This window comes from Hemitrygon akajei, chromosome 3 (assembly GCF_048418815.1).
Source record: "Hemitrygon akajei chromosome 3, sHemAka1.3, whole genome shotgun sequence".
In the NCBI taxonomy this organism is placed as follows: domain Eukaryota; kingdom Metazoa; phylum Chordata; class Chondrichthyes; order Myliobatiformes; family Dasyatidae; genus Hemitrygon; species Hemitrygon akajei.
Window position 1 is genome coordinate 73,695,123 of NC_133126.1, and position 14,455 is coordinate 73,709,577.

Here is a 14,455-nt window from a genome sequence, read left to right on the forward strand (position 1 = left end):
TTTGCAGATGATTTATGATGTTTTGAGTTGCTTTATTGAATGAAGTAAGTTATTTACACAAAAGTGAAAATGCTGGATATACTCATCAGGGAGCATCCATGGAAAGAGAATATGATGAAAAGTAATTGACCTGAGACATTAACTGTTTCTGTCTTCATGCACTATCATGTAGAGTATTTCCAGCAACTACAGTATCTTGGTTTTGCATTTTATGTTATTTTATGTCATCCATTGGATGGACTGTGTTTTAAAGTCACTTAAGAAATGACTCAGACATTTCTGCAGGGGTCTTGATTGTCTTGGAAAAAGTGGAGCTGTCAAACTACCTATAAAAGAAGTTCAGGAAGCCTTGCAAGACCTTATCATTTACTTCCATCCACCAGAGGAGGATTTAAAACACGAAGACAAACAGTACAAATTACGTTCTCTCAGAAACAGACAGAACTTATTTAAAGAAGAGGTAAGAAATAGTAGCAATGTTGTATTATTCTTCCACATTTTAGGTCTACATTTGCCATTCCAATTTTATTTTTAAAGTCAAAACTTTGGCATCTAGTATTGTGCATCAGATATTATATAGTACAAATGTTGGCCAGCTTGCTTTGAGTATTATTTCACTTGGTCCGCCTAACAGACGGTTGTTTGAATATGAGCCTGTTACAAACAGTGTTTCATTGGATAATTGCAACAAGGTGGAATACTTCTCTATATAGACAGATGTATTTGAATGACAGTCAAATGATGTAACTGCACTGTATATAGTCAGACCAGTCTTTCATAGAAGCTAGAACTCTCCATTTATAGATAGTGTGAGTGCTTGGCCTTTGTAAGTGAACTTTTCCATTTTGATATTTGTCATTGAGCCCAAATGTTTTTGTTACATCACCACAGATTGGTGACTTATTAAAGGTCCAAGACCTATATGGGGAGCAAAAAAAAAGTTTCACACTTTACATGCACATTAGGAAGCAGGTCTGCATGAATTTCAGAAGAGAGATACTGTTTGAGACTTCAGTAGGCAGACGGAGGCAGAAGCCATCACTGTATTTGTGAGCTTCTGTGAACAGCCACATGCAAACCTTGATAGTGACAATGGTGTGACTTGTGGAGAGCACACCAGCAGCATTGCAGCAGGTAATCTTGCAGACATGAGCATCTGACCAAACTCCAAAAAAAATGATCTGAACAGAGGCTTCACCATTCTCAGAGAAATAAAGGGCAACTATCGTGGAAGTAATGAGATAAGAAAACTTCAGACAGTTTCATCAATGGGAACTGTGCTAGAAAAGGAAACACACACAAAATGTTGGAGGAACTCCACAGGTCAGGCAGAATCTATGGAAATGAATAAACATTCAACATTTCAGGCTGAGACATTTCTTCAGGACTGGAAATGAAGGGGCAAGGCATGAGAATGAAAAGGTGGGGTGAGGGGAAGGAGGATAGCTAGAAGGTGATAGATGAAGCCAGGAGGGTAAGAAAAGTAAAGAGTAGGAGAGAAAGGAATCTGATAGAAGAGGAGAATGGACCAACGGAGGAGGGGACCCAGGGGGAGCTGACAAACAGGTGAGAAGAGTGGGGAATAGAAGAAGAGGGAAGAGGGGAGGACCTTTTTTTTATCACAAGGAGAAATCAATATTCATGCCATTAGGTTGGCTGCTACCTAGATGGAATATGAGGTGTTGCTCCTCCACCCTGAGGGTGGCCTCCTCATGGCACAAGAGGATGCCATGGATTGTCATGACGAGAATGGCAATGGGAATTAAAATGTTTGGCCACCAGGAAGTTCCACTTGTGGTGGATGAAGAAGAGGTGCTAAACAATTTATAACAGGTCTCACCAATGTAGTGGAGGCCGTGTTGAGAGCACCAGACATAATAGATGACCCCAGAAAGTCTGCAGGTGAAGTGTTGCCTCACCTAAAAGGACTGTTTGGGGCCCTGAACGGAGGTGAGGGAGGAGGTGAATAGCCAGGTGCAGCACTTTGGCTGCTTGCAGGGATAAATGCCAGGAGGGAGGTTCGTGAGGAGGGACGAAGAGACAAGGGGGACAGAAAGATTAAGAAATGGGAAGGAGGTGTCTTAAATGAATCAGGTGAATTTAAGGACAGGGTGGAAACTGGAGGCAAAGTTGATGGAAATTGACAAGCTCAGCATGGGTGTATGGAGCAGCACCAATGCAATTGTCAATATAGTGGAGGAAGAGTTGGGGAGCATTGCCAGGATAGGCTTGGAGCATGGACTCTTCTTCATAGTTAACAAAAAGGTTAGCATAGCTGGTGCCCATGCAAGTGGCCATGTCTACCCCTCGAGTCTGGAGAAGGTGGGTGGAGCCAGAGGAATAATTGTTGATCGTGAAGGCCAGTTCTCCCAGATGGAGGAGGGTGGTGGTGGAGGAGAACTGCTTGGTTCTTTTATTTAGAAAGAAGTGTTGGGGGGGGGGGTTTGAAGAACTTCTTGATGAGGGATTGAAGTGTATAGGGACAGGACATCCATGGAGAAAATGAGGCATTCAGGGTCAGCGATTTGAAACTTAGTGAGGAGATCGAGAGCGTGGGAAGTGTCATGGATGTAGGTGGAAAGGGACTGAACCAAGGGGGATAGAATGGAGTTGAGGTATGAGGTCATGAGTTTTAGCAGGCAGAGAGAATGGACCTGAGTTGAAGACTGCAATCACTTAACTAAACAGGCACCTAAATGGAGGGCAAATATTTTGATGGTGACATCATCAGTTTGGTGAGAATGGGTTTTGGAGAAGGTGTCAAATTAGCTACTTCATCTCCTTGCACTGGATTTTCAACAGAGATTTTGTGTCCTAAGCTTTATACATGAAACAAATAGAGAAAATTCTTCAGATCAATAACATCATAGAAGCAGAAATAAATGAAGACAGCACAGAAAAACTCAAGATTATTCAAGAGAAAATTTGAACTTGACACAATACTATAATCTAAGGAAGTATACTCTATGTCCTTTGTCCTCCAAGAAGCATATTAATCCTCCAATCTTAGAGATAATTGAAAGCTACCAACTTGGAATGTGACTTCAAATACTTAATACATCCTTAAGGATGAGGTTTAGCATTCAAGAGCTTTAATTTCATTAGAAATCTGGAGGATTTCTTAACTGAGCTACTAAAGAAATTTTTGTATGAGGATTAGTTGATTACTTGGTGTGCCAGGGAAAGCCTGCCAAATACTGCCCTCAATGAGATGGCAGTGTTAAATACAAATAATTCTATTTGAATGGAAATGGGTGAATTAGAAAAGGAAATCATCATGGTGCACAAATGTGGTGGTTCCACCTCAGATCTGCTGCCCCAAGTTGGAACGTCTAATAATTTATTGTCTTCCATTTTATCTGCCAAGGAAGATTTCCACTGTCATCCTGATAGTGGCGTATATTCCACCCCTGGTCAACATCATGCAAGCATTGGAGGAGCTGAGCACTGTCATCAGTAGTCAAAAAACAACGCCCTCTGATGTCTTCCCTATCACTGTGAGGGTTTTCACCCATGGAACCAGAGCCTGCACACTTGACCATTGTTGCACCACTATCAAGTATGCTTACTGTGCCATCCCACACCCAAAGTTGGGCAAGTCTGATCACCTGTCTGTACTTCTACTCCCAGCGTATAGGCAGTGACTGAGGACTTCACCTCAGACCAGTGGTGAGGACCGCGAAGGCATGGTCAAAGGGGGCGGAGCAGCGCTTGCAGGACTGCTTTGTATCAGTACACTGAACTCTATTCAGGGATTCATCTTCGAATCTGAATGAATATGCTACTGTTGTCACTGACTTCAAGACCTAGGTAGATGTATGTGCCTTCGAGAACATACTGAACATACCCAAGCCCGAAGCTGTGGATGAACTAGCAGTTTTTGAGGGCTAGATCTGCGGTATTCATGACCTTCCAAATGAAAACAATTCTGATTGAAGTTAGAGATGGAATCAGATGCACAACTATATCTGTGTGAATCCCTACAGCATCTGGCAACACTGTGATCTGTCTTGGGGGCTGATGTCAAAGGGTGAATCATTGTAAGGCATCAAGTCACGATGTTGTACCTGGTAGGGTACTGAAAAGTTGTGCAAACCAACTGGCAGGAGTCTTCAAACACATCTTCAAACTCTCACTGTTTTAGATGGAGTTTAAGATACGATAAAACTTTATGTATCCTGAAGGAGATTATTGTTGCAAGGTTGCTCAGTCAGATATATATCCTTTAAAATACAAAATGTAAGCAGTGAGTATGAAAAAAAAATACAAGGTGTGCATTAAAATGTAATATTGCAAAATAGAGATATGCAATGAAACCATATACTTATGCATTTAAGGAGGAGTTATAGAGTCTAAAAGCCACAGCGCAAAAAGATTTCCTCTGGCATTCAGTGATGCATCTTGGTGGAATCAGTCTATTACTAAGGGTGCCCCTCTGTTAGCCCAGTAAGTCATGGAGTGGGAGAGAGGGATTGTCATAATGCCCCGTAGCTTCTGCAGTATCCTCCCCTCAGACACAACCACCAGGGAATCCAGTTCCACCCCTCATACAGAACAAGCCTTCCTGATTAGCTTATCGATCTTCTTGGTGTCAGCTGCTCTGATCCTAATGCCCCAGCAGACACAGCGTAGAATAGAATACTGGCCTCCACTGAGTTGTAGAATATCTGCAGCTTAGTACTACAGACAGTGAGTGACCTGAGCCTCCTCAGGAAGTACAGTCCGCTCCGTCCCTTCTTGTACAGAGCCCCTTTATTTTCAGTCCAGTCCAGTTTATTGTCCAGGTGAGTTCCCAGGTGTTTGTAGACCCGGACAGCTTCCACATCCATTCCCTTGACGGTTCCCACTTGCTTCAAAAGGATAACAATCATACAGGTGCCCAAGAAGAGCAGAGTGAGTTTCCTCAAAGACCATCGCCCAGCTGCGCTCGCATCTGCTGTGCTGAAGTGCTTTGACAGATTGGTCATAGCTGGAATTAATTCCTGCCTAAGCAAGAACATGGACCCACTACAATTTGCCTATCGGTCTACAGAGGTGCTATCTCAATGTCTCTTCACTTGCCCTTAGATCACAGGGTCAATAGTGATACCTATGTCAGGCTGCTGTTTATTGATTATAGTTCAGTATTCAACACTATCATCCCTTCACTTCTAATCAATAAACTTCAAAACCTGGGCCTCTGTACCTCCCTGGATGTACAACTGGATGCTTAACTTCTTCACCAGGACACCACAGTCAATGCACATCAAAAATACATTTCCTCCTGCTCCTCGCTGACAGTCAACGCCAGTGAACCTCAAAGATGCATGCTTAGTTCACTGCTCTATTTTCTCTATGACTGCTCCTGTGCAGCTAGGCACAGCTCAAACAGCATCTATAAATTTGCCGATGGCATAACTGTTGTTGTCAGAATCTCAAATATTGATGAGGTGGTGTACAGGAGTAAGGTAAATCAGTTGGTGAGTGGTGTTGCAACAACAACCTTGCACTCACCGTCAGTAAGATTGTGAACCTCAGGAAGGGGATGTCAAGTAAACAATCACCAGTCCTCATCGAGGGGTCAGCAGTGAAAAGGTTGAGAAGTTTAAAGTCCTGTGTGTCAACATCGCTGAAGATCTATCCTTGGCGCAACATATTGATGCAATTACAAAGGAAGTACAATGGCTATATTTCATTAGGAATTTGAGGAGACTTGATATGTCACCAAAGGCTATCAAATTTCTATAGATGTACTGTGAAGAGTGTTCTAATTGGTTACATCACTGTCTGGAGTGAAGGCACCACTGCACAGAGTCAGAAAAAGTTGCATATTGCAAACTCAGCCATCTCCATCATGAAAACTATTCTCCCCAGCATCGAGGACACCTTCAAAAAAGCGGCTTCCATCATTAAGGGCCGCCATCATCCAGGACGTGCTGTCTTCTTGTTACTACCATCAGAGCGAAGGTACTGGATCCTGAAGCCACACATTCAACATTTGAAGAACAGCTTCATTCCGGTCCGAACCGAAAATGAACCAGCCCATGAAAGCTACCTCATTATTTTTGCTCTCTTTTGCATTACTTATTTAACATAAGTTTTAAATGTTTTTACTATAATTTATTGTATTGTTATATATTGCACTGTACCGCCACAAAACAAATTTCATGACATATGTCAATGGTATTAACCTGACATCTTGGTTCTGAGAATAGACATCATGGTCAAGAGGAATGAAAGGAATTGGACTACAGTGATCATGATACCAAAAGGAGATAAAAGAGTAATCATTACAAGATCATAGTAAATTAAGCTGTTCAGTACCAATATTGCAAGATCTAGCTGGGACAAATATGTTCTCACACTTGGATTGTTCTCATATATATATGCTCACTCAACATTAACCAGGTTAGCCAAAAGTATTGACTTACAATACGCTCAAGGGACTGCATTCTTACACTAAGCTCTTCTATGATTTGTCATCTCAAAGTTTTCCAAGGCACTATTAATCAAATTTTACTCAGAATAAACCATTGACGTATAATTAGTATGGCATTTTGATGGCTACGCTTACTAATGAGGGAAATTATCAAATTTTATGAGGTGTGCTGGAGTGATCACATCCAAATTGAAAAGAAAAGAAGCCAAAGTACTTTTGTGTAACATGAAGAGGTATATATGGGTTGAAGGGTGCAAACATTGGTTTTATAGAGAAGTAACAAGACACTATTAAGGCTCCTAGAACTAAGAATGATGCAATATTGCGCACATTTTCTAATAGATGTGACAAAATTGTGTCATTACCACCTACATTTCTATTATACATGAAAGACACAGCTAGATGGTGGAATTCTGCTTATTCAAAATTATACTTTTAAGTTGGTCTGTAATGCTCCAGGCAATAACACAAAAGCAGGCATCAGCCACGTAAGGGATGATAGGAAGAAGAAACCTTCTTGTAGCACATTTGCTGATTAAAAAGGGATTTCTCTGTATTGCAGTTAATATCAAGAATTTCTATAATTTCTTTCTTTAAATGTAATTTATATCATCAATAGATCACAAATCATTACTGGAATTGTCCATCTCTTGATGGTAATACCACTGATGGCAAAGTCATGAATTCAAGGATGAACAGCGCTTCTGTCTCAGTATGACTACAAATCAGACTTGATATGGAATGCAATTGTGGATGCATTATCCAGTCTCCATCATAGTCACTCCAACATAGGATGAGAAAGTTCCATTTGCAAACTAAGTCAAGTCAGTGAAGATTTTGTGGTAACAGTTTCCAAAAAAGCAAAGTAAATGAGAAAATGTTCAGTTAAGAGTCAGGCCTGCAAAAACTCGCTTGGCAAGTGTTGCACCATCAGTAACTCTCGGAGACGGGAGGCGAACGATAGGCTTTTATTAGCTGCAAGAGACCACGATTAGCAGCAAGAGACCACCACACAACATCCTGGAGACTGAGGGAGGAGCAGTGCCTCCAACCGCCTTTATACAGGGGTCTGTGGGAGGAGCCACAGGAGCAGTCAGCAGAGGGACATGTCCAGACAGGTATATGTAGTTCATCACAGCAAGTCAAAGAAATTATTTAGATGAAGAGCTAAGGCTGCTCAAAATTCAACAAATGAGCAGTGATGTGATCACAACACATCTCAGTTCTAAGAGCAGAGATAACCAGCATGGTAGCATAGCAATTAACTGAAAACTTTACTGCACCAGTGATTGGAGTTCAATTCCCGACACTGTCTGTAAGGAGGTTTTACATTCTTCCTATGATCACGGGTTTCCTCCCTCATTCCAAAGATGTACAGGTTGGGGTTAATAAGTTGTGGGCATGCTATGCTAGCACCAGACGCAGGGTGACACTTGTGGCCTTCCCCCAGCACATCCTTGGACTGTGTTGGTTGTTGATACAAATGACACATTTCACTCTATGTTTTACTGTTTTGATGTACACGTGACAAATAAAGCTAACTGTTCTATCATTCTTTCTTTGTACATAGGCAAAGAAAGCATCTTAGTGAGTGCATATAATTACTATCAAAAGGGAAATAACAAATTTTCCCTTTATTGTAATCATTTTCCAATCTTTAGAGTTTTCAAGATCTGTTGCACAATCTAAACTGCAGAAAATATCTGAAAGGATGCTCCCTCTCCAATAGAATTATGACATTAGTGACAAGTATTGACATTAGTGGTGTAATTATTCCCTTCTTGAGTGACAATATATTATTAACCAACTATTTTGCAGAAAGAATTTAATTATTATGCATAATGTTGTGTGGATTTTGCTCAGACATTAGAAATAGCTTTCACAATGTAATCACACATTCACTTCTGTAATTTTTCTTGGTTGTCTTCTTCCATCTTTCAATTACGTCAGATAATGCTGAAATTGGTCCTGAATTGCATTGACCGGCTAAACGCATACCACAGTGCAGCACATTTTTCGGAGCTTGCTGGTGAAGAGGTTGGAGCAGCATGGAAAGATATTTTGAATTTGCTTTATGAACTACTAGGTAAAGTTTCATGATTGCATGTTTCTGGTATATGAAGCCTGTGGATGAAGGATGAATGGGAGGAGTGAATTTGTTCCATTAGTCTCAGAAGAAATGAAAACATGCTTTTAAAAGTCTTTCAGCAATGCCAATGGCCCTTAGCGGGGAAATAGTTTCCATTAATTTTGTACACCTTTTCTCAAAAATACAATATAACTGGGGTTCAAAATACACAAACTTAAATCTGCAAAGAAAGGACAGTACTGTGCTTTTGAAGACTGGCTTAATCTGGAGTAAAACATCTTGGTCTATATCTTTCAGAGTCTGTACCAGTTGGAAAATTCATTTTCTCATTTCTCATGACAGACTTTCATTGCTGATGTAGAACTCCCCCAGGTAGCATCTTGAGTAGTACAACACACAATTTTTGTCTGCACTAAGGTTTTCAAACTTATGTTTTTCAATAGTTTTTTAATATATATTCTCAGAGAAAAAGCAAACTCTGTTTCCTCTGAAGGAACCGGCACTCAAATTGCATTGCTTGTCGTCACTGAAATCTGTGATAAGTTTTGATCTCAAGTGCAGTTTGACTGCTTTTTCTATATGGGTCAGGTTATGGGAGCTCTCAACTTCCTGGTCTGAGGATCATTTCAGGCTTCTTCTCCTAAGCTCTGCCTCGTATTGGAGTTTGCTGCTCACCTCTGCATTCAGGAGGTAATGCTAACTCCAATACTCTTCAATTTGGGAGAGATGGTAGCTTACAGTGTGCATTGCCTCCGCTGCAAGCTTTCCGAAAGAGTCAACATTTATGTCATTGCAACGACATCTTTTGAATCTCTTACCAGACATATGGCTGTAGGGTCTCTATTACTTAGCAAATAAAGATCTTATTTCCTCATGGCAGTGTTCCTTACAGACCTATCCAGCTCCTACTGACTCCCTGGGAGGACTCACCATTTTTATCACCCATACCTGCAAATTATTGCAGTGTCTATGCATTCAATGGCAAAAAACCTCTGTGTCTGAAGGAAAGCTGCTGGTATTGGTGTATGCCCCTTTAAAAATTGGCTGCAATAATTGAACCCGCTAAGCCACATGCTGACGACTGTAGGAATTTGAACATTTTCTTTTTCTCCCATGGAGTTTAGAACTGGGAACAACATGGCAGCCCAGAATAGCTTACTGAGAGCATTCAGGGTATCCAATATCCTGGAAGAGGATGTTGGAAAATCTGTACAAGAGGTTGTACCCAGTAAGAGAATAAACATGCTGGGTCTAACTTTGCTAGAAGTCAAAAAGGCAAAGACCTGATATTAATGGCCATAAATATAAACTGGAGAATGGAGATGCAGATATTAAGAAATCCGATTGGGGACTTGCGTAAAATGTCTTTATGGAACAGACAAACAAAATTTAGAACTCACTGCTTGAAATGTACTTTAGGTACAGAAGTCTAAATAGAAAAGGAAACATTAAGCAGAAGATATGATGGAAGAGGGCTGGATGAATTAGAATGAAAGATACTTAAATAGGATGTGATCACCAGAATAAGTCAGGAGCAGCAACCTCTTTTTAAAGGGGGCAATAGAATAGGATCAGTGGCAGTTGGGAAGCTACCAGCTGCAGGATGTTGCATCTGAACAAAAGGGACTAGTCCTTAAAAGAATATTGCTACTAAATAATTCTCAGTGTAGCTATGACAAAAATTGTTGTAATGAAAGGTACTCACACTATTATTTAAAATATAATTATAATACAATCATATTTTGCCTCGCAGTGCATGAAGCAAATGGGTGGAATGAATGTTTATCTCCTGTATAATTTATTGTTGTTGTTTAAGAGGAAGTTTCTTTTGAGGATTTGAAGCTTTTGGATTCAATTTTTTATCTTCTTCTCCCCAGCTGCTCTAATACGTGGTAACCGAAGTAACTGTGCCATGTTTTCGAAAAACTTAGACTGGTTGATCAGTAAATTAGACAGACTGGAATCTTCATCAGGTAATGAAGCTTTCTGTTTGGGTGTAAATTCAAAACCCATTGTATTCTGACACAATGAATGAAAATGCTGGTAGAATTAAATTTAAATAGCACATGTACTGGATCACTAGCTAGGATCCGGGCTGAAAAGTGGGCATGTTTTCTATTTTCCAGCCTGGGGAAAAATGCACATGCAGGACAACAAATACTTTTTCAAGTCTTTAATTCCTTTATCTGTTTTAGACGTTTTAATGCAGAAAGAGGGTATTGAAATAAAAATGATGAAATGAATTTAAAAATTAACACAGATCCTGCTGTTACAATTTCAGCTTAATTTCGGACCACACCCTTGTTATGTATATAGTATGAAAATATCTAAAACAAAATATACAAAATCATTACAGTAGATAGATAGATAGATAGATACTTTATTCATCCCCATGGGGAAATTCAACTTTTTTCCAATGTCCCATACACTTGTTGTAGCAAAACTAATTACATACAATACTTAACTCAGTAAAAAATATGATATGCATCTAAATCACTATCTCAAAAAGCATTAATAATAGCTTTTAAAAAGTTCTTAAGTCCTGGCGGTTGAATTGTAAAGCCTAATGGCATTGGGGAGTATTGACCTCTTCATCCTGTCTGAGGAGCATTGCATCGATAGTAACCTGTCGCTGAAACTGCTTCTCTGTCTCTGGATGGTGCTATGTAGAGGATGTTCAGAGTTTTCCATAATTGACCGTAGCCTACTCAGCGCCCTTCGCTCAGCTACCGATGTTAAACTCTCCAGTACTTTGCCCACGACAGAGCCCGCCTTCCTTACCAGCTTATTAAGACGTGAGGCGTCCCTCTTCTTAATGCTTTCTCCCCAACACGCCACTACAAAGAAGAGGGCGCTCTCCACAACTGACCTATAGAACATCTTCAGCATCTCACTACAGACATTGAATGACGCCAACCTTCTAAGGAAGTACAGTCGACTCTGTGCCTTCCTGCACAAGGCATCTGTGTTGGCAGTGCAGTCTAGCTTCTCGTCTAACTGTACTCCCAGATACTTGTAGGTCTTAACCTGCTCCACACATTCTCCATTAATGATCACTGGCTCCATATGAGGCCTAGATCTCCTAAAGTCCACCACCATCTCCTTGGTCTTGGTGATATTGAGACGCAGGTAGTTTGAGTTGCACCATATCACAAAGTCCTGTATCAGTTTCCTATACTCCTCCTCCTGTCCATTCCTGACACACCCCACTATGGCCGTGTCATCAGCGAACTTCTGCACATGGCAGGACTCCGAGTTATATTGGAAGTCTGATGTGTACAGGGTGAACAGGACCGGAGAGAGTACGGTTCCCTGCGGCGCAGTAGTGGTAGTTCTGAAAAAAATACAAACAAAGTTGGAATCCCACCAACCCTGTACCTTATACACAACATCAAAAATATGAATAAATACATCTCATCTTAACCAAGAGATACACTCACTTTGGTAGACATGTGCTTAACTTCCAAACAGATTTAGGCTAAACCCTGAACTGAGTTTTCCTTGCTCACACTATGTGAACAGGGATTAATACATCCACATTCAGTCATGAAACAAAAAAGAAAGACAAAAATAAACTTTTACAATATATTGCCTTGTTGAATCACTAATAAAAGACGAACCTAGTAGGCTGATAAGGAAATTCGCACAATCACGATATTCCAGTGTTGATCAATTTTAGCCAAGAAAATCTAAAGCATCCACATGTAAAACATGTCAAATTGCCGATATTTTAGATTTACAAACAAGTATAAATGATTTACATGGATATTATCAAATATTATTCACCTTTCCTCACCAAACCTGGGAAAAGCACTCAACCGTCATTCTCCGTAGAACATTCGTTCTACTCCACCCATGCAAAATGACATCACCTTTTTCTCTTAAAGGCACAGGTAGCTATTTTAGCATTACCAAGGTACATACATAAGTGCACTTTAACAATAAAAAAATTATATTCAATGGTCACAGGATTACATTTAGAACAGTTTTTAAAACGATAAATAAGCTTTATTATCTTAGTCCATCTTCTTCCAGTAGGGTTGTGAGAAAAAGAGCATTAACAGATCTTACTCCATCCCTGCTCCCCCCACCCCACTTCACCAGAGCATGTCAGTGGTTCAGGTACTGGCATTGCACTTTCATCCTGTACACCTTTCTCAGTGGAAGTTAGAAGAAGTTGTCAATCATGGTTGAAGGCATTGCCAGAATATTAATCATTTCATGTTCCGACCTTGTGATGCCTAATCATGTGGCCCCTGATTAGGCTTCTATTCCTTACTTCTTTTCTCCCCCAGTTATTTGTCAGTCTCTGTACCTTGCCCTGATAGCCCACAATCCTCATTATCTCTACTCACAAAAGCTCCAATTTGCTTTTCTCCATTTTCTCTTTCCTATTTATGATTTCCATCACATTCCTGGTAAAGTTCTGATGCTGAAAAGTTTCTTTCACTCCCTTGGAATTCATTCTTTGCACCCCATTATCACAGAACTTTCATTCCATAGTCTCCAACTCTACTCATCATTATTCATCAGTCTCTGTCTCTCCTCAGCTTTGCATTTCCTCAGTTTACACCCCATTCTGACATTCCTCTGGTTCTCTAATGTTGTGGAAACTTGATCTGTTTGCCTTGAGCTTCATCGACATATGATACCGACATGGGAGCATGACAAATAGGCTACAAATTTGATTGGGTTGAGGGTTAAGTCTTCCCAAGGTAATATGAACTTCTGTGCATCTCTATATCTGCATTGCTGGATTTAAAAGTTCAAAGTCCCCACATGGTAAACAGTGTGCTCTAAAATGACTAGAGATACTTGTATTCCTAGCCCAATACATGCCAAATAAATGGTAATGAAATCATTAAAATACTGTGTGCATAGGATAAATTAATTGGGGTCATGCACATATTGTGTGGTTTCTGCGAGTGTGGAACTTGTTTTTCTGCAAGTCAGTTAGTCAGTCCTCTGGATCTTGAGGGGATATTGTTATTTTGGAGATACCATCTGAAGGACAGCAGCTTCTGAGAAATACCTAGTCTATTTCAGCTGATGGTTCAGTTGGATATTTGTAAATAATTGAAAAAGCATTACAATTTGTTTGATCTTTTTTCCTTAGATAGCAAATCCCAACAAATAGACATTTATCACTGCTATTTTATAAACAGCTTTCACAATTCAAAAATGGTATTTATTTAATTCAGATATTTGTATCTGATCATCTTGTACATTTTCAACTCAACACTTTGACCTAGGTATCCTGGAGGTGCTGCATTGCATCTTGATTGAAAGCCCAGAAGCACTCAATGTAATCAAAGAATGCCACATCAAATCTATCATTTCATTACTGGATAAACATGGACGCAACCACAAGGTGTGTACAAATCAGTTTAATTAATAAACATAATTATTTTCTATAGTTCAAATTGATTGAAGATTGTGTCACTATTTCACTCAGAAACTTATATGGAATCTCAGTAGAAAATGGCAAATTACATTTTAAGTAATTAATAAAAAGAACTGAAGTAATTTGAAAATGAAATTGAAATTCAAGAGTCTGTGATGGAGTTGGCTGCATCTACCAAGGACATAGAGTTACAGAGCAATCAGGCACTCAGTCTAATAACTCCATGCTAATAATGGTGCACATCCATCTAGTCCCAATTTCCTGTGTTCAGCCTATAACTCTCCAAGCCCTGCCTCTGCATATACCTACCCAAGTACTTCTTATATTAAACTATTGTACTTACCTCAACAACTTCCTCTGACAGCTTGTTCCATATACCCACTACCCTCTGTGTGAAAAACATGGCCCTCAGATCACTTTTAAATCTTACCCCTATCACCCAGTTTTGATTTCCCCTACCCTGCAGAAAAGACAGCTATCATCCACCTTAACTATGGCCCACATGATATCATAATCCTCTGTAATGTCATCTTTTGTTCTCCTG

General features: G+C 40.0%; 1 protein-coding gene across 1 annotated transcript in view; it reads left to right on the forward strand.

Annotated features, from left to right (window-relative positions):
* ryr3 (ryanodine receptor 3) overlaps window positions 1–14,455 on the forward strand; it is a 374,648-nt gene that overhangs the window by 92,558 nt on the left and 267,635 nt on the right. Inside the window, 4 exon segments of the mRNA XM_073040132.1 lie at window positions 286–460; window positions 8,369–8,504; window positions 10,385–10,480; window positions 13,760–13,878. Coding sequence (XP_072896233.1) covers window positions 286–460; window positions 8,369–8,504; window positions 10,385–10,480; window positions 13,760–13,878 — 526 coding nt within the window.